The sequence below is a fragment of the Acanthopagrus latus genome, chromosome 1 (assembly GCF_904848185.1).
Source record: "Acanthopagrus latus isolate v.2019 chromosome 1, fAcaLat1.1, whole genome shotgun sequence".
Lineage (NCBI taxonomy): Eukaryota > Metazoa > Chordata > Actinopteri > Spariformes > Sparidae > Acanthopagrus > Acanthopagrus latus.
Window position 1 is genome coordinate 26,959,407 of NC_051039.1, and position 27,306 is coordinate 26,986,712.

At 42.4% G+C, this 27,306-nt stretch overlaps 1 protein-coding gene across 9 annotated transcripts; it reads right to left on the bottom strand.

Moving 5' to 3' along the window:
- Window positions 1–99: 99 nt before the first annotated feature.
- Window positions 100–26,743, bottom strand: ctnnd1 (catenin (cadherin-associated protein), delta 1). Of its 9 annotated transcripts, none has more exons than XM_037101094.1 (23): window positions 26,617–26,702; window positions 18,697–18,844; window positions 16,154–16,228; window positions 15,919–16,044; window positions 15,536–15,822; window positions 15,356–15,446; window positions 14,950–15,140; window positions 14,462–14,717; window positions 13,155–13,226; window positions 12,062–12,212; window positions 11,712–11,913; window positions 7,914–8,031; window positions 7,299–7,455; window positions 6,583–6,600; window positions 6,220–6,285; window positions 5,916–6,043; window positions 5,003–5,153; window positions 4,687–4,882; window positions 4,379–4,575; window positions 3,680–3,727; window positions 3,517–3,599; window positions 2,591–2,685; window positions 252–2,194 (listed from the first exon to the last, which is right to left on the bottom strand). In XM_037101094.1, the coding sequence occupies exons 2-22, from the start codon at window positions 18,835–18,837 to the stop codon at window positions 2,626–2,628; spliced, it is 2,814 nt and encodes a 937-aa protein (XP_036956989.1). In that variant the 5' UTR covers window positions 18,838–18,844; window positions 26,617–26,702; the 3' UTR covers window positions 252–2,194; window positions 2,591–2,625. The 9 variants fall into 9 exon arrangements, with proteins under 9 accessions (XP_036956997.1, XP_036956954.1, XP_036956989.1 ...); XM_037101066.1 differs by having other exon boundaries at window positions 2,136–2,194; window positions 2,631–2,685; XM_037101075.1 differs by lacking the exon at window positions 26,617–26,702 and adding an exon at window positions 26,351–26,610 and having other exon boundaries at window positions 2,136–2,194; window positions 2,631–2,685.
- Window positions 26,744–27,306: the final 563 nt, after the last annotated feature.

The following is a 27,306-nucleotide window of genomic DNA, read 5'->3' on the forward strand; positions in this document are numbered from 1 at the left end:
TTGTAGGGGCCAAGCTGAGTGACCTTCTCTATAATGAACTGTAATATAGAGGATAGTGTAATAAAGTATCATCAACAAGAGGGACAGGAAGACAGGCTCTGAGAAATCATTTTCTTTTTTATTAAAAACAGTATTGCTAGTTACATAATTCATTCATAAATGAGAATGTGCAACTTTGAGAGCCAAGGCAAAGAGATTAATGGTGTAGTCCAAAATCAGATTTTTTTTTCCATTAGTGTTCCAGTATCTGATGAAGGTGATGGAGGATTTTATTAACTTGGTTTGCACTGAATTAAGACATTAACTGCATGTTTTTCAATCAAAACACAAAAACTGATTGCATATGCGTTCACCCAGAGCACCCAAAACAATTAAACCCAAATCAGTATAAAAAAAGAAATACATAAAACCATTAAAATTAACAAATATTCTCTTGTATATATAGTTTAAATGTGCTTTTATTTTTTCTCCACTTTACTGGTAGATTCTGGTCTATGCCTCCTTACACAAAGATTTTTCTAACACAAACCCTTGCTCTCCTCTATTCTCCTCTTTTAGTTCACTCTTGAAGGCAACTTGTTACTTTGAGAAAACGAGGCACCCTCTGTCGTGTTTCAATGGCATGGAAAACAAAAAGGAAAGGTAAAAAAGGCGGAAAAGAAGAAAAACACACATTGTACCCCCCCTAGTGCTTCTTTAATCATCCACTCAGTAAGTATCTACATCTCACTCGGCACTAAGTATATGCATTCTTCTACAGAACAGGCGAGTACTTAAGAAATGCAGGCAAAAACAGACAATACTGTGTCTTCTCCCATGTACTGTTCTGTAGTTAAAGCCAAGTAGGCTATAGTTAGCAGTAAATCATACAGAACTCAAGAGTTTTATATCTTATATATATATAAAAAAAAACACAATTCCAAATGACAAGAATCAACTCTTACATACAAACAACTTCACATAGTCCATTATCTTGCAGAATAGAAAACTGCTGAGTTCCATATACATTATTCCCAACTTGTTACCTGCTGAGAAAAAGACACCTTGAGATTGGTTACCCCTGTCAGTTCAGACAAACCCATCAGACCTATTCTGAATGAGTGAGGCACTCCAGTTAAGCCCACACAGATGCTCCTAGAGACAGTCTTGTATGTACACATTCATAGGATTAGAAATGCACCCACTGAATCCTGCGATAGCTCCCAATAATTACAAAAACAAAGGGGCTTACATTTAACAGAAACTTCACTTTAGGAACATGTGTCTATTCCAACGAGATGGAACATTATTTGTCTGATCCATGTCTATGGATTACAATCAAATACAGGAAATGCAGCATCCTCATGCATGTTGGCGATGGACTGTCATTGAAACGTACTGTGCACAAAACTAAAGCTGAAGACTGATTTCAGTGTAGCTGCTGTAAAAAGTCTGAGTGTGTGAAGTTCTTGCATTCTATATTGGCAGTCGCAGCATTAGCAGTGTCGTTTGGCACATGTGCATTACTGTGGTACAGAGCAAAGCAAGAACAGGAATAACCACTACCAAAACAGAAGCTTTACACATTATCTGATAAGATCATTAAACATTGATTCTCAGTGGTAGGAAATTGTTTGTTTTTCTTGTAAGAGAGAGAAAAACAATGGGAAACATTCTTTCGATTTCTTCGAAATGTAGTGTAATAGCCATTTCTGTAAAATTTCACCAAAAAGTGTCCCCTTCTGATACCATAGTTCTTTCTAAATCAGTTTAACTAGTCTAAGTCTACACTCCGACCTCCAAGTAAGAGATAAGTTCAGATGAAGCCACAGAATTAGTGTTGTCCAGACGCGTCATAGTGTTGTTGCGTGGAGATGTAGTGCTGTGGCCACGGTATCTGATCGAGTGGTTTGTGTATTGGAGTTCAGGGACTCGAGGAGCACAAAGTGGTCATAGTGTCTCGTCCGGTTTGTCCACGGGGAGCGTAGATCCACGTCAGTTTTACTGTGTGGTTTTCTGTTTTTCAGCTGCAAATGGAGGAATGTAACAAAGAGAGAAAAGAAAGAAGCTGCGAGAGAGTGAAGAGAGACAGACGAGTTGAGAGTTAAGGATGGAGTTTAGTCCCATCGGTAGTGTTGTGGTCCCCCATTGTCAGTTCAGCAAGGGCAGTAAGTGGGAGGAGGTTGTCGTCTTGTGATGCACACAATCAGTTTTTCTGCAAGAAAAGAGGCACAAGTGTGGGAATTGATCTCATGTGGGGCAGCTAATGTGAGCCGTTCATGCTTCACATTAGGCAGAAGGAATCACACGTTTAAAATTGAGATTCACAGCTGTGGCATTAAAAGAAATACAGTACACAAAACTGGCTGCTGACAAACATTATCACACGTTAGACAAAAATTATACAAAGTGTGCAGAGAGAAAAATAAAATTACACTTCACATCTATTTTTCACCAGCAGGGGGAGCAAAAACAGTCCAAATACAGTACAATGGGAGCTCACTGACAACACCGGTCACAGTCAAACACACAAAGTCACAGTTCTTAAAACACAACTACAATATTAGGCCATGCAGTGAGTTGAGAGGAGCAGCCTTTGGGACACACATACCATGCGCTGACATGCAGTGTGACAGTAGGTGCAGCCTAACCATCGTAAGAATCCATTAGAGGCAAAGAGGCCTGCCTCTCCCCATACATCCCTCCCTGAGAGAGAGAAAGACAAAAAGAAGGAGAGCGTAGGAGTGGGATAGATAAAGAGATACGCAGCGAGGACGGGGTAAATAAAGAAATAAGAGGGTTATGTGTGAGGAGACAAAAACAGAGGAGAGAGAAAGAGGAAAAAAAGTGGAGGGAAATAAAGGCACCACATGAGAAAAACAAAGACGGGTTAAAAAAGGTTAGTGTAATGTTAGGTCATATTTCGGGGGGGAAAAGAACACCAGTGAGATTATGTGCAAGACACAGATCAACCACAGTGCTGCGAAAAGACATGCATCAACATGCTGTCTGTGGGTGTGTGTGAGAGCGCGTCAGTTCACACGCTCACGTTTTTAGCTGCAAGACAGGATATTAGTCCATATCAACCTGAAATCTAGAATCTCAGAAAGAGGTGTATGTGTTGGACATTATAACAGCTTTATTTTTTACAACAGTTTGCATCTTTTTAGCCGGGTGATAATGTGCAAACAATATTCACTCTGAAAAAACATCATACAGATTTGTGACAGCGCAGACTCTGCACTGATGTCTCCTGAAAGATTTAACAAATATGATGTAGAGGTTTTCCACAGCATTAACACATGACACGATAACAGGAAGTGACACCCTGTGAAGAACGGCTCAACAAGAAGATGACCTCTGTGTTAAAACACTTAGAATTGTGTCTCTTACATTATACTGAGGTAAGTAAACCAACATAGGAAGTATATGGCAGAGATTATGGTAGGGAGTTAAGTAATTCTCATTGGTGCAGTCATGCAGGGTAATATGTGGGAAAGGTGTGTGTGTGTGCGCACGCATTAGACAAGTGTTTACCTGCACTGCATCTCTGTCAGCAGGTTCGAGTGTGTTATCGAGAGTGTTCCTCCTCCCTCTCTGGTCCAGTGTGGAGTAGGCATCTGAAGAGGACAAACGTATGTTAAACCAGAGAGAGGTGTGCATGGTTTTTGTGTGTGTGTGTGTGTTTTGTCACACTTGCCTGGTCCCAAGTCATTCATTGGAATCATTTCCCGGTCCCCTTTGCCTCCTGTGTATTAAAGACAAAAAACACAATGAGCATCAATGTGAAGTGTTAAATGTTACTGCAGAGTTAACAGCCATACCCGCTCCTGCCAAAGATAGAACAGTGTGTAGGTGTGTGAGTGTTTTATAAGTGTTTCGAGTGTCAGACATGAGCCAGCTAGTATTTGCAAATATACACTTCAGTGTGTGATGGATGGAGGCTGGAAAATGTAAAATCCATCAAGGTTGAGACAAATGAGTAAGAATTCATTGCAACTTTAATTTCTACTCAGCCTGCAAACAGCCTTCAACTTATCAACTCTAGTACAAACATAAGGGGAGACAGGGAGGAGTTCTGATCCTCAGATCCTCTGCTACACTGCGACAGCCAAGTCTGTACAATTTGAAGCAGTGCTTAGTGGAGCTGAAGCGAAATAAAATACTTTGGAATTTAACTTTTGCATGCCCAAACATAAAAAGCAGAGAACACACCATATTTTAAGTAATCAGTCTTTAGAGCAAACAGAATTCAAGTTAAAGATATAAATCTGACCCCTAATGGTTCAAACTTTACCCCCCCCCAAAAAAAAGTCTTTTTGGTATTGTGTTTGTCACTAATTAAACCAGAGAGATGTAGCCTTGCAGAGCAGTATTATTTCCTACATAGTTTCCTGACCTTTGTCTATGAGTGGCAGGGTGCTGCTGTCCTCATATCCTCCGTTGGCCCTGGTGCTGGTGCTGGGAGGGTTCAGGTTGACCATGAAGTCCGTCTTCTTCCAGCCATCCTTCTCCAGAAGGCGCCGCAGCTCCTTGTAACCCCACACTGTCTGCAACACCAGGCCGGCCCCACGCACCTCCCGCTCAGAACGGTTACTGGTGATCGGGAAAAGTAAAACAAGATGGAACATTTAAGGGATCATGAAGGCAAGTTCTTCAAAACTGCACATTCAACATGCTACAAAACTCTCATTCTCAAAATCTCACCCGTCCTTGTTAATGAGCACCAGTCTTTCGATTCCCTGCGAGGCCCTGAGGGTCTTGGCTGCATCCAGGCTAGAGCCCAGCACCTCATGGAGTGTGCTCAAAACTGACACCACCGTCTCTTCTGATAGCGCTCGCACCGGCTGACTCTGACCACCGCCAGGCAGGTTGGCCACCAGGTGAGGCACCGCATGTTTACCTGATGACACAAGCCATGACAATTCGAATTCACTACTGATGCCATCCTCTTGGATAAATAGACACTACAAACTGTATTTTAAACCCTGGCGGACAGAACAAGAAGCTCTCCAAATCTCACCTAGTAAATCTTTGTTGCGTGCATCGATGGCCAAGTTGCGGAGGGCCCCAGACATGGCGCGGACAACGCGGTCGTTACCGTGTGCTAGCAGCTCGGTCATCATGGGTAGACCCTTCTCCTGACGCAGCAAGGCACGGATGTAACGCCCATACTAAAACAGAGAGATGTTTTGGGGTTTTTTATATTAAAAGCAGGGGGTTGTAAGATTGTAGAAACCAAGCAAATTGTGCCAAACTTTTATCCAACAAAAAAAATAAAAACAGCTGACCCCCTCCCTTCGGAGCTACTCCTCCAAAGCTCATGAATGCACACTGCCTGACTACACCAACAGACTTCCTATTAGCTGTTGCTGGCTAGCTGGTGTAAGCAGAAAGTTCACCAGACTCAACAAGCTTTCTTATTTTTCTAGTACATACAAAAACAACTCTATTAAAATCGCAAAGTGCCACAATCATGTAAACACATGACAGTCGGTCCTGCTGAAGGCGTGCAGAGAAGCCTTCATTATTACACTACATGCATACTGGAGGTAGGTCAGTGTGGTATTAGGCATCTTTCCCAAGGAAACATGCCAACTAGTTTTCAATCTCCCATTTGATCTCACCTGTGGTAACTCCTTAGCCACAGTACTTAGAAATTGTCATTCAAGACTTAACATGCCTCCTCTAACAGAAGATGTAATTTCTTCTTCTGCTGTAATAACAGGATTGTCAAGGTTAGGAAAAGATGAGTAGTAGCTCTAAGTAAGGTCATGGGCAGAAAGTCATAAGATGACTGTCTGAGTGAGTACTTCAGAAGAGTGTGTTCTACTGTCCCAATAAGGATTAACCAATGACTCAAGCTGTGTTTGGTCCTGTAGCATCTGTGCTGTGCTGTGAAATGGAATAGGAGAATAATGGATAGCGGTTCTTACAGTCCAGCGTCCAGCACACAGGTTCTGAACGGCTCCAGCTGAGGCTTCTAACACGGTGGGGTTCTTGGACTCCTTCAGCAGAGAGGTGTAGATGCGGACCACCTCTGGCTGGTACAAAAGCTCGTAACCTACAGGAACAAGACCGAGAGAGATGGCAGGACAAGGAGCGAAAGTGATGAGGAGAAGGTAAAGACAGCAGGAGTAAATGCAGAAGAAACCAGAATGTTATGGACAAATGCATATTTCTTTTACAGTTTCTCACTGCAGTATGATATATACAGCATATTCAAACTTCGGCCTTTACCTTTAGCAGGTGTGGTCCTCTTTGGAATGTCTATCATGTCTGCAGCTGGATCCTCATCTTTCCTACCTGAAATCAACATTACAGCCTTACAAACACACAATTTTAAAAACAAAAAGATTTAGTATAGACAATTACTTCTACTGTTAATATATTTGTCCTTGTGTGGTTAGACATGTGCTACGACCAAAAGCTGAGATGCATGTTAGGTATTTTACTAAAACTCTTTCACAGTGAGAGGAAGGTGTGCATGTTAGTACTTGGATAGTTACAGCGACCTGTTAGCTACTCTATCACCAATACCACTAAGAATATAACAACAGGCAGCAGAAGAAAAGTGCAGTCATACAGAGGTGAAGAGCTTACCTTTGGAAAACCACTCATCTGTAGCCCAGCTCGAAAAAGCAGAGAAAAGACCAGAGGAGGGAGAGGAGAGAATGACAGAACAGGAGGAAGAGAGAGCATTTACAGTAAGTAAAAGGAAAGCAGCCATAACTGAGGCACCCAGTTAACACCTGCTTACATCCTAACAGCACTGCTGCCACCAACCACACACAAACCAGCAATGAGACATGCCAAGTATGAATGCTAAATAAAGCTAATCAAAGGATACAGAAGCTCAGACATCATAACTGCTTTGTACAGCATCAGTTTGAGTATGTGTTGCTGTGATATATTTGTTTGCAAAAAGAAAAGTATCAGGAAGGGTACGCAGTGTCTGACTTTTTCATATGAATGTTGACAGATTCACTGTCACAGCAAAATGATTCTGTAATAACACAGACGAAGAGATTAAACAGTAGTAACTGAGTTTGTAGTTGAGACAAAACAAATCAATACTCTCAGTGAAACACAAACAGTGAGCTGCAGGAGGATGAGCATTACCCCAGTTGGAGAATTGTTAACATTCCTGTGTGAAAACTCGTTTTGTTTGTACAAGAGTGTGCGTGCGTGCGTGCGTGCGTGTTCATTCAGTATCAGTCTCGTTACACACTGCCGTCAACAGTGACATCACAGCAAATGTCCCTCCTCCTGTCTGAACAGATGTATAGTACATGTCTCTCTCTCTCTATGACACAGACCTTTGCTCTTGCGGGAGCTGAAGCAGCCACCCTTCTGGCTGGAGGGGGCAGGGCCCTGGTTGATGGGCGGGGCCTCCTGGTAGCGCTCACAGCCGGGGATTTCGCGATGCACCTGATAGGACAAGTTCCTCAGCAGACACACGCTGTTCTCTATCAACTGCAGCGGTGGAGGGAAAACGGTGGTGAGGAGGAAAGAGAGGAGAAGAGAAGTGAAGCCAACCTGCCAAGTCTCTCTCATTGCAAATATATCACGTCACCTAACCACAATGCATCATACACCCTCTTGTTTCAATTATTTCATTACATTTGGTCTAATGAAAAGAAACTGCAAGATTATCATTGCAGTACTAAAAAATTGTTAGGCTCATGATGGAGAGCTTTTGAAAGAAAGGGACTAACATCACTGCAGCACAACCAGACATATTACCTTTATACCTTGTCTTCTTTTTCAAAACTTGCACCTTTATTACCAACAATGCAAACAACAATTGCTGACAGCTTAATTGGACAAAGCTTTTTTTCACATATGTAGTTGAAGTCCCAAAGGCCTGTTAACATAGTTTGGAGTGTTAAATTGACGTAGTTGCTCTTTAATCATTTAGCAGTTACACTCACCTTATTGTCGACATCTTTACAGTCGATCTGGGACTGGACGATGTACATAAGTGAATCGACCAGTCCTGTGCACTCCCTCAGCTTCCTCCTCGCCTCACTTCGTTCTGAACTCACATTTCTTTAGACAGGAGGAAAGTGGAGAAGAGCAGAAACAAGAATGTGAAACGAAACAAGGATTAGCAGTCTGAATGGCTGGGGAAATAAAAGAGGCAGTTAAAGAGGTGAAAGGGGAAAGGAAAGAGTCAATTTTAGTGACTACAAAAGGATTCCAGCATACAATGCTTAAAACACACCCCCAAGAGTTGTTTGAATGAAACTCCTGTTAAATCTGCTGGTTTACAAAGAGAGTACAGTTTGGTGAGATCATGTTTCAGCTCTGGACCAATTTATTCAGCTGCTCTCTGACTCAGTCCTACTTAGACATCTAACAGGGTCAGATTGGTTGGAAGCATGGACACTGGAAACCCAGTTTGTCATTCATGGATGTAGAAGACATGTAAAGAAAGGAACATGGGGGAGAAAATCTCTGTGGAATGATATTCAGCCTATTGTGCTGATTTGTTTTTCCTAGTGACAGACACACCCTCTCACACAATACCAGGACACATTGCCTTCCACAGCAGGGGGCACTGATTTCACTCCACTGGATAGTGCAGGAAGTTTATTTATATACTGCAGTAGGCAAACATTAGCAATGTAAAATGCAGACTAAATCAAATAAGGACTGTGGTGCAGAAGACAGCCCTACTTCTAGAAAAACAGGAGAAGATTCTGGTGTCGGGTGAGGTCACTGGCAGTAAACACAAACACACTTTTAACAGAAAATGTACACTTCAGTCAGAGGAAGATGGATTCACTGGCCTTCTGTAGTTTCAGGTTGGGACAGACAATCTTTCATTCATTGCTTCATTCATTCACTCATACTATGTACACTGTTTCTACAACTAGTGTAAATGTAGTTATAAGATTGTCTTGAGTTAGAGACAGACTTCGCCATGCACCACATGTCTAGGCAATGTCTTGCTGTCACTTACAGATGAGACTTGTGTACGTCATAAACTCTGAAATCTACATTGCTTTGTGCAGCAAAACGCAATGGAACCAACAGGGTTGCCATTCAAGTGCACCTCATAACCCCAAAACTATACATTATACACCAATGCTTTCAAAGGTTGTTAAACAGGAAAAGTTTGTTATTTTCTAAAGCATCTTCCTGTCATGAAATACATAGGCCTGCATGTGTTATTTATTTCTTCTTTCTTCTATTTGTATAATTATGTTAATGTTTATGTTAAAATAATGTCACATTCATTTCTACATAGGCAGATTTTAAAAATTAAAGCTGCAAGCAGCAATGAACGGGCAGTCCACGCGTGTCGGGGGCATACCGCGTAAATGTATTCAGGGCAAGACCCTCTACATGTTTGAGCAATTTGGAGTAGATGGGAAATTGTATGTGGAAGTTATAATGAGTTGATGGTTTTATGGCAAAGCATCAAAATGGACAGCACCACCAGGTGTGACGTAGGTGAAAGCTTTTGAGAAGTTTTGTCCACAGATGCTACTTGCAAAGTTTGTTGCAAATTGGTCAAATGGCCTAGGAGGAGTTTGAAAAAGTAAGTTTATCATTTTTTCACAGAGCCTTAGTGGCTCATGGGGAAGTAGTCACCTGGGTTTCATGTCATTCGGACAGACCAATGTGGAGATATGCAACACTTTGTGTTTTGAGCAGAATGTACAGGAATTTGTTATTTAATAAATTGAGTATTGTTTGGAATATCAAAATTCTTTAAATAACTTTTTGTCAGGAGAATCCACAGATGCTGAGACGTGAGAGATATGAAAGGGATTAATTGATTCAATGTTAATTTGTTAATGCCAATCATTCCGGACCACTGAGCTTGAACCCCTCCAGTACACTGTAGTTTAAATGACTGTGCAGATCATCTACTCCACTGTATAGTCATTTGAGGAACTGAGAGGATACTGTCCAGACCATTTCTGAAAGTGCCAAACTTTAAGCATTCAAGATTACAAAGTTATTCACACATGATTCCCTAAAACCTGCAGCTGAACACTGTAATTAACCGTGTGGTCAGAGGGAATGCATAGATAACAGGCCGGCAGACTAGAACAAACTGTTTACACTGTATGTGTCAATGCCCCACTGTTCTCTGCTCGCCCCCTCCCTGTCAGCCCTGACATTCTCTTCACTGGCCTCTCCTGATCTCACAGAGTTACTGTGAGCCTGGACTTCAGTCATAAATAACTGACATTTAACCCTAAAATGTTTTAATGAGCAACATACAAAATAGAATGAGATATCCTGTTTATTCCTGCTCGTAGTTGAAGTAAAAGCTTCCGACAAGCCAGGGTTCCCTCTCTTTTCCAATGGATGATTTTCAAGGACTTTTCCAGTACATTTTCAGTGACCATCTAGCTAGAAAGACAGGACTCACACCCATATACTGATGGGTTTCCCTCTTTGGAAGTCTGATTTAAAAGATTAAAATAAACAATTAGAATCAACTACGAACTGGTTTCCTTTAAAGAAATATTTATGGTTTTGTTATACTTACTTACTATACTTCTTAAACTATACTGTATTGTACACTATAATACATAGAAGTGGTGATTATATTCCATACACTCTGTGTTCTCCATCGATGTCGCACCCACAGCACTTAGTGAGATCTGTGGTGGACGCCCAGGTAAACCACTGAAAATGCCCAGAGTCACAACCTACATGATTCCAATCAATGAAGACGAGAACATTGGTTTTTAAATCAGTCGCTCTGTGTCACTTCAGAGTAAAACACAGAGTGGAACTGTATTTCACTATATAATGGTTAAAAAACTTAAGTTGGACTCCAAAGTTCGAGTAGAGGTTGCTCAGAGTATAACTGTTGCTGACTGTTATCAGTTATCAAAACATACTTCAACTCCATTACTAGTTATATTAAGTGCACCGACCCATCCACTATGAGACGCAGCTACAGTTATTAAATATATCATGTTACGGTCCATTTACCATTATAGAGCAGCACTGTTATTGAACAGACTATATTTGGCCAGGGTCTGGCTTGCATACATTTGAGCTGCTATTCATAATTTTAACCCCGGTCCCTGTTACCGTTTGAACGTTAATATGTTCCTTAACTTAACTAAGTTAGGAACTAAGCCCTTTCGGATGACAAGGTCATCAATTTTTTGGGCATTTGCTTTTCCTCTCATTTTCCATGTGTTTTCCATGACTGGAAAAAAATATTTTCCAGGTTTTCCAGGATGCATGGGAACACTGCAAGCATCATAAATTGCATGCATCAGTTTTGAATATAGCAGACCTGCATAGAGAGCTTATTGGTTTGTTTTTTTGTTTTTACTGGAAAATATTATTCAAAACTAGAAGATATTCAGAAGCAGCATTTACAGCATATTCTATCTGATAAAAACTGGTTAGAAAAGGTTTGTTGAGTGCAATTAACTTTTGTGTAAAATGGACCAAATTTATTATTACTGACAAGGACACACTAGGCATTGTTTTCTGACTGTGCCATCATTCTCATTAATGATGGCTTCACATGAACACACTGTAGCTTCTTTCTTTACTCTTCATCACCCCATGATGTTTTTCCCTTTTCTTCTGCTCTGTTAATTCGTCATTGCTCCCTTCCTCCCTCATACATCCCACTGCTTTGTCAGTCAGTTGAGCTGGCATTTTTCCATTTCTGTCTTGTCTACATGAACCCTGCCTCCATCCATCACCTTCCATATCATCAAATCTCCATCCTTCCATACCTCAGGCAGCCTGCTGTGTTGGTGAGCGCAGTCTCCCACTCAAGATGTCTGGGCTTGCAGTTCTCCTCCCCTCCTCCTGCTCCGTTGCTCCCTCGCTCCCAGCCTGAATGGGGCACCATCACCTCATCAGAGAGGGCATGCAGCGCATGGTCCACAATCTCCATTTTCACAGAGTCGTGGGATGACAGGTTCCACAGTGTCCCTGGGGGAAAACAATGCAGAAATGCCATATTCAGTTAAAAAGCTGACTTCCACAAGTTCAACCAGTCCGACCAGAAATTCCTTCAGCTGGTTTGTTAACAGTCCAAACCATTTTTACACAGTTTGTGTGTTTGCAATGTGTCTCTGACCTGTGATAGTGTCAGTGAGGTCCTGGTCCCTGGTCTTCCTCAGCAGCCGGACCAAAGCAGGCACTCCATCACAGTTCTTGATAGCGATCTTGTTGTCTGGATCTTTGCCAAATGAGATGTTCTTTAGTGCTCCACAGGCTGCGTAGTGAACCTAGAACAGAGACCCAATAACAGCTTATTGAGCTGTTAGTCTTGATGGAGCATCACTTAAGAGAGCACCGATTACACACTTGCATAGATTTATTGTAGTAGTAGAACAGTGTCATGCTCTTGTAATTGTTGGACTACACTACACAGTTACATGGGTCTTGGAATTGCTACTCATGCATGTAATTGTGTATTATTAATAGGACATCAGGTGTCCATATTTCTCACATATTTGCTCTATAAAGCAGGGTTAATATCAGCACAAGTTCATGAACATTCTATACTCAATATCACACACTTATTTGTTTAAATTGTTGAAAATATTTACACAATAAACTCTTTGTTTTATTTTATATCTCAATCTTTCATACTGCCCACACTCACACATATACGCAGACTAAATGTGCGGGTGTTTTGGAACCACTTAAAAGTGTAAAGAGGGCGCAGTCGCTTTTGACCCATATTTCCAGCCAGCAAGTCATCCGACACACACCAGACTTCAAACTCGTCACTGGCCGCAGAGCATGAAATGTGAAATTAAGTTGCTTCTTTTGCCTCGAGAGTGGAATGCGTGATGTGGTTGGTCTGGTAATGCCCATACAAACATCAGCAAAAAACTTTGCCACAGATTGCACTAAATGAAAGGGAATCGCAGAAAAACCTCAGAATGTTTTGGCCAAAGCCATATTTAGCACAAATGTTGACCTACAGGATTTGAGGAGAACTGAAATACGTAATGCTTATTTCCATTTCCCTTTCAGTTGGTATTAGTCATAAGTCTCAAGTTCATCTCATCTCAGGCCAGTGATCCGTTTTGATATTACGTAAGAAATACACTACATCCCTTAAGCCTCTCTTTTACCCCACCTAGTTCACCCCACCTATAATAACACACATCTAGCAAAGAATGAACAGAGAGATGTGGAGAAAATAAGCAAAAACGGACCTCTTTGTTTGGGATGTCAAGCATAGAGACCAGCGCTGGGATGCCTTTCAGACGACGCACATCAGACTTCACCTGGAAAACAAAGGGACGTGGATAGAGGGAGGTCAAGTAAAGTCCAGTTTTGATGTTTTTAATAGAGCCCAGCAAATCAAATAGGTGGGCATAAAATCAATTTAAAAAGCAAATGTTGCAATGATCCACAAATAAATCAAATCAGAACGCCAACAGAGAAAATGAAAGCACAGGACACATGAAAGCATGTTGGAAGCCATAACCTGGGAAGAAATAACCTGGGAAATCCTTAAACTGCACCAGTAAGATCACTTTTTGGTACTTTTTCTTAAAAGGTCAAATTAACACTAATCTAAATTTTCACAAGTTGAATGTTGCTATGTCCACAACTAGAGACATGTAAAACTGCAGACAACAGCAGATAATGTTATGTAACATTATTTCCAATACATCAGTACCTCATGTAACAACAATATCATTGTCGTAGTATTGTACATGCTGTGGCTAAAACTGTAGTCCTGACAGAGACTGCTGTGATAAAAAACTGAAGGCAGAATAAATACTGGATTTTCTTTATATTCCAGTCAGCTGCGGCTCCATATTTTTTTCTCCTTCCTTCTGTTCATAGCCGCATTTGTTTTGTTTGAATAAACCTCACTGGAATTGCCATTCCGACTTCAGCGTGAACATTAAAGTCACAGGTGATGGCCGTGCAGAAAGCCAGATTAAACATGCAGTTTGAGTTAACACAACATACTAGATCAATAAACACACAATGTCTGTCTGCCAAGCTTTAGACAGACTTCCTCACCGCACAACCCTGTTTGCTGTAAAGCACCCATATACTTTTAAGTGCCTTGTGTGGCTCATGTTGTTTTAAAAACAACACGTTCATTCCCAACCAGCAATCTAACCGTGGCGCTTGTCCAAATTTGCTACTATCGGGTTGAATTCAGTGATCAATGAGCAAAATCAAAGAGCGTCTTCATACTCACAGTTTTACATTTGGAGCCTGTACCAATTAAAAAACTGTTCTATAGCCAAAATCCAACTTTACTTCCACTCATCCAAGTACTCCTTATCTTACTCCCACTCTGCTAGAATAATAATTTTCTGTCTGGCAGTATCTTCTATCATGTAAAAAACATGTACGACTAATCAACTTCAGTCCTGAGAGATGTCACTTTGACCTCACTCCTCAAATAAATTATATCAAAGTCTAGTCTATTCTTATGCACAATGAAAATAAGGCTTTCAAACATACAAATATAGGCTTGCATGCGTGCACCTCTTACTTTATCATTCTTATAGGTGAGATGCTGCAGGTAAGCAGCTGCATTGCTCCTGACGGGGTCCAGCCTGTAGTTGAGCATGGCAATGACCTCTGGCAGCTCTGGTTGACGCCAGCCGCTGGGGCCGGGACCTTTCCTCAGAGTGCTGTCCAACGAGGCCATGCTGCCTCTTTCACCCTGGGCCAGCGGTGCCCCTCCCCCCCAATAGTACATGTCCCCTGGACCACTCATATCGCCATCCAAGGTGCCTTCGTAGCTCCTGGAGAGGGGGGAGAAGGACAGGTGTGAATGTTAACATAGTTTTTGAGGACACACTGACATCCACCAACAGAGACATAGCAGATGAAACAATAATAGTTCCCCTTCTAAAAGAATGTTGAAGGAAAATTATTATGTGCACTTCTGACACACATCGATCTCAAAGTTGCCACTGTGTACACTGCACACAGACAGAACGCTGAAATACTGCATGAGTCAATACATAAACTTACCCAGCCCTGCGTGGGGGACCATGAGGAAATGCATGGAGGTTGCGGGGCACAGTGCTGTAGTGCATTGGGTGTCCCAATCCATAGTCGGGCTCATCATAGCCCATGCTGCGCTGATCATCCTCCAGACCATACGGCTCTGCGACAAACCTCGGGATGGCCGATAGCTCCAAGGCACTTCCCATACGCACAACCTACAGAGACAAGCTCCAAAATAATACAAGCTACAAGACGAATGCTGTTGCAAACTTATGATATAGCTTGAAGATCTGTGGGCTCTGCTCTAGGACTTCTCTCCTATTAACATTGCATTCTTAACATGTAAAACCTAATTCATTAAGTGAATCTTGAACAAGACCAAGTTAAATTCCTGCATCAAACCAAATGATTCAGTGATTGTTGAACATACCTGTGGTTGAGCAGCATAGGGGTCCAGCTGGTTCCTGCTGTGGGCTCTGTAGCTTGGATCGAGAGTTCTGTAACCATCTGGATGGACCGGTCTAGAGACAGGACAGGCAGGGAGAATGAGAACAGAAAAAGAGGCCTTGATGGGACTAACTTCAAAGATTAATTTCAACAAACATGGTACCTATAGCGATCATCCATGCGAGCTCCCCTGTTAAGGCTTGCGTATGTCTCCGATGGGGGTCCAGGGCGGTAGTCGTCGTAGGCCCCTGGTGGTCCGTAGTGGTAGTTGCGGGGCACAGTGTGAGTAGGGTAGTCCATTGGCATGCCACCTGGGGGTGCCTGCCTGTAGACCATGGGTGCAGGGTAGCCTCCCATACCTGTCACTGAACCCCCACCATCAAGGGAAAGTGTGTCTGACACGGAGGGGATAACTGTGCGAGTGGTGGTCGTCTTTACAACTTTCTTTACCTTAAAGAGCCAAAAAAGGGAGGCATGAAATGACAGTTAATATTCAAAACTTCCATAGGTCACTGTGCAAACACAGTTTCCATCGACTCATGTTACCGTGGTTTCTGTGCGCCGCGTGGTCCCATCGTCACTGGTCTCTAAGGAGACAACAGGTGGCGACTCCTGGGGGTCTTCCTCCACCGTGTATGACTCCTGCAACACCTGACCAGGCTCCATCCTGAACTGCAAACACACATACACTCACACACTGAGTATGTAACTCAACAAATATCCTCAACACTTGTTATGAATTCAGCAGCTGAAACAACGAGGCAGCTTCGAAGATGCTTACGTGATGTGACCCGTTGATGTAACCCTCGTTCAGTGTCAGCCTTTCTATGTCCGCATCACAAGGAAGGCGGCCGTTCTGTAGTGAGGAAGAAACACACGTGACGGGATGCAACACACACACACAAACACACACAGCTCAGAATAAAAAAGGATGAATGTGCATTCATGGACACACATACATACACGCGCACACACACACACACACACACACACACACACACACACACACACACACACACACACACACACACACACACACACACACACAATACCACGACTGAACACTGGAACTTTTCCAGAAATCAAGAGTTGCAAACTACACATAAACTGTATTAGCCGAATTAAGTAGCAAACAAAAATGAATGCATCAACTGTCAACAATTTTAATGTAACTTTAATGGCACCCAGCTTTATCATGTGAAACTCAGGCTGCATATAGGGAAATAAAGATCATCATGATATCCTCAGCAAACTCTTGTTTATTTTTGCTACATAAATCACATTCATAAATCATATTCACACAGAATTAACATATTTTTCTCCTGGTCATCCACGCCCTCTCTGAAGCAGCTCTATCACCCCCCGAGGGGGACCGCCCCCAGTTTAAGAAACACTGAGTTGCAGTGATACAACTAGCCAATAACAGGCCCACTGCAAACCAAACAAGCGTGCTGTTTTTAGAAATTGAAAGTAGAAGTCAGTGACAGTTGAGCACTTTGTCTCTCAGCCAAAGGAAATCTGCATGGACTGATGATACAACATGAACTCCAACAGGTTTGTAAACATCACGAATATGAACACTGAAAATGAGTTCATGTATGCATTCTTCACCTGTTAGTACAATATGGTAGCTAGATGTAGCATAATCATCCAACAAAAGCATTCACTGAGATGATGGAATGAAGTGAATGATGGAATTAATAGTGACACCTATAGAGAAAGAAATCTACACCAATCTTTCCAGCACTGCCTGTCTAGGGGTGGTGATGGGTGTGGTGCATTTCTCATTCCAGCCACAGGAGGCACTTTATGTATTGCTACGGCCATCTCTGCTTCTTCATCTCCACTAATATGGAGGTGAAGGGGCACAGCCAGGGGAGAGGAATTGCTCAATACTGATTCAGAGATAGAATCGAGTTGTTTCAGACTCCAAAAAATGTTGTGTTTTTATATTTAAAAAAAGAAATAATTTTCTGAAAGCAGAAAATATTACTTGTGGGAGGAGCGATGACAATCATTTAAAGAGCAACTCTGCCCGATTAAATTAACAAGATACAGACAGAACGCACTCTTTCGTTGAGATAAAGACTTAGTCAGGGGGAATAGTAGAAAGTGCCTGGCAGATGTGAGCATGTGAGAACCTGTCAGTGAAAACTGAGGTTGTGTTGCACTGCCTGGGAGAGTGGCAGAGGCATGCTGAAGCCTCTGGGCTATGTAAACACACACAAGAGAGATAAGAACCAGCACAGGCTTCACTTCTGTCCCGCTCTCACTGTAACACACACTCCACCTATTCCTGCTTCTTATCAGTCCCTAGAATTACCTGGGACGTGTCCCGTCACTAAATGACAGCCTACTGTGAAACAAAAGAATGAAAGAAAGCAGCAGAGCCTAGTTGTTTATGAGTGTGTTTCAAAGGTTGCCTCAGGGCCAAAGAGTGTCTGTGTGTGTGTATTTATGCAGTTTATTCATGTATGTTAAGACGGAGCGTGCCAATAAGGAAGCAAAAGAATGAGCGAACGTGGGTGTGTGTCTGTGAGGTAAACTCCGAGCATGAAGTCAGTCTGCAGTCTCTTAACCAGGTTAATGACTCACACATGATAAAGAGGGTGTGTAAGCAAGTAGCAGAACACACTAACCATGAAGCAGATTCACTATTCAAGACTTTTACCAAGAATTCACAGCTGATGATAAAGGACTGGATCATTGTCTGGTGAACAGACCTTGTCCCAGTTAAGAAAAACGGCTGTGAGACGTCTTCATTATACCCCCCCAATCACCCAATACACCAGCAGGCTGAGAAACTGTAGCTACAAACCTAAACTGTTCAAGGAAAAGACAAATATCACGAGACACATGATCAAGCAAGACATCGATCCCCATGCAAACTCCTATGGACAAGTCGAGACAAACATTATGGATGAACACTTGGTTGTTAATCTTGACTGATGGAGGGATATTATGATGATGACGATGATGACGGGAAGACTTGTTTTGAATGAGACATGGATGGTTACTCAGGAACCAATGGAGGATAGGACTAAAATGCATGAATAAAAGCAGTGAGGAGCAACAGAGGGTATAAACTACCTCCTCAGGAAGGCTTTATTTGAAGACGCTTCGGTCGCTTAATTCAACAAAACCTTTAACATCCAAACTTAGAGCTAAATTCAAGTGGCCACCGAGGAGGTATTTTTTCCCCCCAGTTTGGCCATTCAGTCGGTCCACACAGATGGGATGGAGATGACACTGGATGAATCCAAGATGGAGAGCAGGTGAGTGAAAATGGCAGATGAGGCAGGATGGGGTTGTTTTCCGCGTTACCTGCATGTTGGGGAGGGGGCGGGGCAGGGTGCCGGCACACGACCTCCGCTCCTCCTCCAGAGCTCGGCTCAGCATCTCAAACTGCCTCTCCTGCTCCCGCACCGAGGCCAGCAGGGAGGCCGTACTCGCACACTGCTCCATTCACACGCTGAGAGCAGAGCACAGGACAGGACAGGACAGGACAGGGCAGGGTCAACACCAGATAGGACAGATTCAACCAACACCGGGATTTAATTAAAGGACAGACACACAGCGAGGCTGAATCACCAACGTACACAGATATAAAGACAGAGGGGCCCTCACACAACGAAGTGCTAATGAAGTTGATATTCAGAGGTTACAAAGCAGCAGGAGCTGACGCAGGAAAGCAAAGCAAGGGAAGATAAATGAGGGCGAGAGAGAGAACTGTGGAGATAAAACATGTAAAGTAGGAGAGCAAGAAACACAGCAGGCATAAAGAATGAGCTCACGACTTGACAATTTATCTCTGAAAGTGATTATTCAGTTCAAATTCAAGGTGGGACCAGCATCAGCAGAGCAGGCATGTTAGCGAAATACTGTCACTTTTTCAGTGAGATTCTTCACCTTCTGCTATGCAGGGTTAAAAATAGGAGCAAAGTGAGATACATGACAAGAGACAATTACAGCATGTTTTCAGCTGCAGTGTGAGGAGCTTGTTAGCACTCCTTCCTCCCAAGGTTGCAGATAAAATGAGGAAGGGAAAAAGAAAGGGGTACATGTGAGAGCACTCAGAGGAGTTATCACAAGACAGTATCACATCGCCAGCACACGCCAAATGTGAAAAGCCAGAGGTGTTTTAAATTGGGATGTGCACTCTCTTACAGGGTAAGAGATGGCTGGCCTTGTTTCCTTGCTTTCTTCTATACTTATTATACTACGCAAATTATAATACACGAGGCATTTTATTTGCAGGCCATTAATGACAATTTATTGTGAAGGGGGATTAAATTTGAGCATTCTTTATAGCCTGGCAACTATTAATTCTACAAACTGAAAGCAATAAATTTGTTTTAAAAGGAAAAGACCATGTAACCAAGTATCAGGTTATTAGTGTTCTTGATTACAAATGAACAGTATCAGTGTCTGCCTCCCAAAAAACATATGTCAACCCTTAATTTAAATTCGAATTCAAACAATAAATTCAGAGGAAATCCTTTCACTCAAAACATTTTTAAGTCAATAGAATGTATCTGCTCCTTCCTCTGAACTTTTACTTTCCTAACTTGGGAGTTTAATGATTACCGTATTCAAATGCAAAGGGAGTGTTTGACACCAGAAGTCTCATGGGGACCCAACACACTCGAACATGCATTTCAAAATAATTTGTTCCATTACATAACCGTTAATTATGGAAGCAACGAATCAAGACAGATACCAGCAACTGTGCAACAATGAAGAAAACTGCTTTTAGAGAATTAGTATAGAAAACACAGAAAAGAAGCAGGAAAGTTTGTTTTTATAATTTTAAATCCAGACCATTCGAAGATAATGCAGCCTAAAACACATGGCACAGATGACCTAAGCCTAAATTACAGAAGCATGATAATGAGTGAACGTCACTCGGCCCAAATTAAGACAATGACAAAGTGCTTTTTATCAGACTTCCTCAGCAGGGACGCTGGTGAGGGGGGCATGAGGAATCTGGAGAGGATTACTTCAACACTGTCTGTCTAATCACTGGATGACATGAGCGCGGCTCATCTCCAGACCAGGGCAAAAGACATTTTCTACTTCAAAGTTCACTGACTCACAGAGATCAAATCTGCTCTCTGTGTCATGCACACAGGACCAGCTGAGTGAACAAAGACTCCAGTATTAAGTCTGAGTGCCATGCCAGCCAGAGCGCGTGCACACATCTGTGATTGTGTATGTGGGTCAGCGACTAAATAAAGGTGGCAGGTGTTGGTGTGTGTGTGTGTCTCTGACGTTGGTCATATCCTTGAGCACTGAAACAGAGCTTCGGTAAGTTTTGGTGGAGTTGATGCTGCCTCGAATCTTTCCATTAGTGAAGGGGGGTAACGATATTCAGTTGTTTGAAACACACACGCGCCTCACAAAAACACACACGCACCACCATTGTCACACATTCCACTAGGAGATTTAGCATGTCATATCCTGTCTCAGCTGTTGGAAGCTGTCCTAATAAGGGAGCCCTTCACTCTTTCATTGTGCTGCTCTCATCCGTCTCTCACATCAACACTTTGACTTCTCAGCCAAACACTTCAGCCCTGGAAAGAGAGAGCATGTGCCATTACTTTCTATGACCTATCAGGATGTCCGACCACGACCCAACAAAGTGCTTCTTTGTGGGTAATGTTCACAAATTGAAAGATGGCTTCAAATGATCTCAAGTGGGTGTATAGAGCCCTGGCCTAATGCTTAGAACGCATTAAAACTTCAACTGAAAACTTGACTTTACTCAACAATGAGGCTCTACCACTAGTGTTGACATTCAGAGTCTGCTGCACTGCGTTTTGTTGCATGTGTATTTATCTTGTTTTAACCCTGTATTTCTACACAAGCTCAAATACGGATCAGGCCACAATAATATTATTGGTATTACACTATTTTTAGAAATATGTTTCAGTGTTGTTTCAAAACATGTCCAACTGCAGAATGTCACAAAGTCCAAAAGGCAAAATGAACTGCTTCAAAAATTCACTTTTATTTATGTATCCATATATGTTGGTGTTTAGCATTCCAAAAAACATATTTACACTGAGGTAAAAACATGCACCTATATTAAGAGGTGGTTTATCTGCATTCCTTGCCTCTGTATCTGTTTGTTAAGAGACATCTTTAAGCAGATTTCAAACTGGTGCTTTGCAATAGAAACAGATTTTCTGTTGATCTCTGGCTTGCAAGAGAGGCGGTGGTCTTTGCAGGCAGACTACTATTTTTCAGCTGTTGTGTTGTGCTGTATAGGCAGACTGAGTGAGTCAATCTGCCTCTGCCAGCTGGTTTAGTACAAAAGAATTGTGTTAGATATATAATGTCTAATGTGGTGTTAATTGCTTGTCTTCTTTCTAAATCAGGCTGAAAATTCTCATTTTTTAAGCTACAGCAGGTTATTTTGTTACAATGTTATGCCAGTAACAGCCCTCATCCTTGGGATACATGGGACTGAAAAGATGAATGAACCACCTCATTCAAAAGATTTCCATGAGGACTTCTTTTCCTCTTTTTAAGGGGCAATGACATCAAATATAACAGACATTCACAGCTTCTTTTCTATAATCTTAATAGAGGATTCAAATGTAAGCAAACCGAAAGAAAAAGACATTCGGTACAGCCCCGCTCAAGAATGACGCATCTTTGCTGAGATCCCAAACACAAAAAGATGACAGGTCACTAAATGTGGCAGCAAGCTACCAATAAATGTTTGTTGTGTCATGAAGGCTGCCTACAGCAGCTGTCAAGTTATACATGAGGGACCAGGATTTAAACTCGGCAATGCAGCACTGACACCATACATCAGATAAGACTTCATACCACAGTCTGAGTCGTTCTTTGTGGCTCTGTCAAAACGTCAACACTTTTTTGAGAGCACAGTGGAAGGCGGTCCCTTGAGCCTCAGTGCAACAGCAGACGCACAGACCCACACAACCTCTACAGCTATGCCAGCGGCACCAATAACATTCTTGTGGCAGGGAGCAGTTCCTTGCGAGAGAGTTGTAAATGGCTTTGGCCACTTACAGCCCGGGCATTAGTCATTAATCTATTGTAAGGCCATTAGCAGCAACACTAAACCGTATCTGTTAATGGGATAGCCCTGGAATTACACTGCTAAGCCACTTACCATTCTGAGCCAACACACAACACAGATGTACATGCACTACTGGTGTCCACTACTACTCTGTGAAGTACACACTCACAGCCAGTAGGCTGTTCCATCACCCAGTGCCCACTGAATTTTGTGACTGCAGGGCAATTCTCTCATTTTCGTATGCTATCATTGCTATTTCAGAAACTTTGTCACTGCTGGTTGTGGCTGGCTGACACACATTCTGTTCCAGCCTGTGCACACACACACACAGATGCACATACATGCACACGCACACCCACACACACACACACACCGCTGAAGCGAAGCTATGGTAAAATGCTGCTGCGGCTTGGCCAAGTGCTCTGCTGACTCAGCCTCATTTGAATGGTCACACAGAGATTTGGCCTGTGTGTGTTGTGTGTTTTGTGTGTTAGCCTTGGCCCACATCCAAATACTACCGCCTTTGCCATCCTCACTTGAAACCACGACCACCCCCCGCCCCTCTCTCCCTCTACTCCCATGTGGCCGACAGTGTGGGCACAGTGTGGTAGCTGCACAGAGAGTGCACATGCACACACGCCCACCCGCACCCGCTCACACTCCACACCAACTTTTCAGGGACCTCAGTAAGGCCAGCTGTCTAATCTACAGGACGCCGACTTACTATTCTCGGTGAGGAAGGAAGCGAGCAGGCAACTGTAACTCAGAGGGCAACAAGAGCCAATAAATGGCCCAATCAGTTCAAGAAAACTGTCTGTACATAATACAGATCTAAAGCTTAATGTCATCTGGGTTACTGGCCATTGTAATGTCACGGTAAAGTTTCAGTGTCTTAAGCCTTCAATGGAGCATTACAGTGAAAGCAATAACATTTATGTTTCATCTGAGTGAAATGAACAGTAACTTCTTGACTGTTACATTAACATTACAAGTTAGTTTCTCCCCCATACAGATCATCCACCTCTAGTTTAGGTAAATACTGTAACAAATAAAGGCTGCAAACAATAATTATTCTTATTATAGATTAATACGTAGTTTGTTTCTGAGGTATTTGCCAATCAGATATCAAAGAAATAAGTGAAATACTGCTCACGATTTCCCACAATCCAAGGTGAAATCTTCAAATTGTCAACCAACAACTAGTATTGTTTCAAATATTGAAATCTCTATACATTAGTGCAGTACTTTGACAACATTGCAACCAAAGGTATAAGATACTGAATTTACAATTTTTTTAAATATTCAAGTCATATTTAAAAGCTAGAGGTAGCAAACATAGATTTTTTAAAGACTTAAATCTTGATTCAAATATCTTACAATAGCAAGAGTAAATTGTTGTTCATTACTTTTCTGTTCTTATTTTGCTGTGTAAAAATTAAAAATTGAGTGCCACTACCTGCTTGGCCAATTTACCCCATTAATAATGAACCTGACCTCAGTAACAAAGGGATTCCTCTCATTTTAAATCTGAAAATGTTCTTGTTTCTTTATTTCTCTATGACGATATACTATACATTGTTGGGTTGTGGACAAAACAAGACATCAAGGACCTCATCTAGAGCTTTGAGAAACAGTAATTAACACGTTTTCCATTTTATAGATCAAACAAGTAAGTGATTCATTAAAAATGTATCAACCAATTAAAAGATGAAAATGATGGTGCAGCCCTTAAAATGTTAAAAATTTCATTTTCTTGGTGTATAAGTAGCTTTGGCTCGTAATTATTCACTTTAGCAACAGAATGCACTCAAAGATCTCAAATGGCAACACTATATCGTAACTCAGCTGTGATATATTGTCTTACTGGATTTAGTAAATATAGTGAAACTCTACGTCCATTCAGGAACTTCATAATCAGTCAATAATAAAATGTTATCACAAGTCAAACTCAAAGAATTGCAGAGATTTTACTTTTTTTAAATGGTAAAACACTGACATTGACATAACAGCATTCCTAGGTAAGTGCAATACGAAAAACAGACAAGCAAATTGAAAACTATAGTTCAGCAGCCGGAAACGCTTTACCACTGGTGACTTGCAGTCACAGTGTGACCACCACTTAACAAGGAAGCTGGATAAATTGCTGCAGTGAGAACCATAAAAGTGTAAACTGACACTCAACCTTTCCATGAAGTTAACCACCAGCACAGGGGGAGGGCATGGCTGTGCAACAGTTTTGCTTCACAGCCTCAGAAATCTGTGCACTTTGATTTCACTCGATTTGTACTGACTATCACACATCTCACATGTCCTCCCCGTTCAAATAAAAACAGACTGCAGGTGAAACCGTTGGGAGTAGAGGGAGGGCGAGAGATAAATGGAGAGAGAGAAGGCAGACAGAGAGGAGGAGCAAATATAAGAAAACCCCGGCTTCTGTGTGTCACAGGGACACACCCATGGTGTGTTCTGAAAGCCCGTCATTACTGAGGCTCACAAATGATAGCCCTGCTTAAAACAACTGGCTGAGCAGCAAGATTTTAGCCCTCAGAGGCAACACGGCTAAGAACAAACTCTAGGCAGCAAAAGAAACCTCCAACTTGTGCCTTTTTACCCTTCCTTTTCTCATCTTACAGAGGGGGCATTTACGAGCAGCATGTCCAAACTTGCTTACAATCTTTTCCATCTGGTTCCAGCAGGTCAAAGCAGACATACCCGCAAGGCATTTAAGAGGAATATGACAGGCATGTCCATCCATGCTTCACTGAACTCCCCAGTCAGCTGACTGTACCAACTCAAGTCAATAATCCAGTTACTTAAGACAAGCTGTCAAACATGTCTCAGGTTGGTCCAAACTGTGCTGTTAAGCACTGGTTTTAAAAATCAAACTAAAAATAAGATTACAACTACAAAGTGGTAAGCTTACTCCAAGTGTGAGCCACTACAGCACATTTAGCTAGGTCCCTGGGTGACCCCGCATCCATTCACAGGTGTGGGACTGTAAGCCGAGAAGGTGTCCGAGCTGAGAAACCTCCACACAGGAGAAGACTGAATAATGAAGCAACAAACACGCCTGCCACATTACCACACCCCACACATCTAGACCCACACAACAGGTTCTTGCTTTTGTCCCTGGCTGCTCCACCACCACCACAAGTCTCCCTCCTCTACCTGGCAGACCACATCAAAAGACAGCTGCTGCTGAAACATTAAACAGCGTATTTTCAGTGTAGGCTTTCAACACCGAAGATGATCGATCTACAAAAAAAAGGCACACTCACCATACGAGCCTATTCACCTCATGCAGCCAGTGTCCGCAGGGAGTGGGTCTCTCAGGTACAATACATAAAAGGAAATTGATAAGTAAGCCGTGACTGGACTTTGACTCCTGACTTGTGGTCTGTGCGTGACGCGGCTGCCTGGCCGGTCACTTCCGTGTACTCTCACCTGAATACCCCCCTCCCAGCTCGGGGCAAAGTGGCGGACAAGTCTGGCAAAACGCTGCTACTCCGGTGTTTAGAGGCAGCAAACAGAGGAGACACAACGTGTTGTGTTATCACGTTATAACGTTACACCCCCCCGCCAGCCACAAACCAGACCATTCATGTAATAAGCTGCTATAGTAGCTAGATGACACCATGTTAGTTTAAAAAATAATATCCTCAACCATCTTGATATCAACCAGTGTTAACTGCATGCTGAAGCTTTGTCAAACTTTTCCCAAGTCTCACTCCAGATGAGTTATTCATCAAGCTAACGATGGGAATACACCAATGCTAGCCTAAATTAGCTTGTGCAACGGTAGCTAGCCTGCTAACACTGCGTTTACAACAACCAAGTTCACCCCATTAAAGCTCACAGCCCTCTCAGCGTAGAACAAACCCCAACCAGCTGTACCGAGCACAGAACAACAAGACAACAGGCTATTACCGACTGTGGAGACTGTTAGGCTTGTTTGTCAAAGTCCATAAGTGTCAGGGAGGTGGATTCAGGCCTAGCCTAGCCGAGTGCTGCTGCTGCCGCTGCGCCGACACGATCCAAGCCTCGACCCGCAGGCTCGGAGGAGAAGAAGTGAGTTGAGGGGAGACAACAAAAACACGTCGAGCGTGGTCGAGCAAAACGCCTTACAAGCCGAACAAGTCAGGCGTCCACCGCGGGGCGAGAACACTCACGATGGAGACGAAGAAAACACCCACCTCTGCAGTTAGTTTCCTATCTTCCTCGCCTCGGCTTGTTGTTCACTTGTCTCTGCTCTTCCTCTCCGCTGGGGGGAAGAGGTGGGGGCGAGCAGCACAGGAGGCAGCGGAATGGGAGAGAGCGGGGGGCGTTTTTAAGAGAAAGGTATGCATACAGGCAATATGACTGACTACTTTTTCACTCATCAACATGTAACGAAATCACAATTATTATTATTATTATTATTATTATTGTTAAATCAATGAATAGCTGAATTAATGTACCTTAATCCAGTTTTCGGGGTTTGCACAATAATTAATTTAGCCTATTCGCCCACATAGTGTTTAAGAGCCGAAAGATAAAGATGATTGTCCTTTAGCTCTTCAACAAAATACTTGACTTTTTTTCGGAATTGGAAACATTGGAAATATCCACTAACATTAAAGAGAGCTAATACTGCCCCCATGTGCTCATAGAGGTGCTATTGCAAAGCAATACACCAGCTTCACGATAGTATTACATTTGAAGTTCTAATGGAGGATTAAAAAAGGAGAAATTATGTACAATAACCTGATCATTACGGCCAAACAATTCATCCACAGAGGTAGATTTGTTAATGTCACACATGTCCCTAACCCCAACCCTAACCCACACAATGTCGTTTCAAATCACCATGAATAAGCCAACAAAACACTAAATGTGCCCTGGAA

Coding starts and splice junctions, on each gene's coding strand:
- ctnnd1 (XM_037101059.1), bottom strand. CDS start 18,837: ATGGAGCAGTGTGCGAGTACGGCCTCCCTGCTGGCCTCGGTGCGGGAG. Junction 15,447..15,535: donor CGCATGGATGATCGCTATAG/GTACCATGTTTG, acceptor TCCTGTCTCTAG/ACCGGTCCATCCAGATGGTT. Junction 12,213..13,154: donor TTGACATCCCAAACAAAGAG/GTCCGTTTTTGC, acceptor TCTCTGTTCTAG/GTTCACTACGCAGCCTGTGG.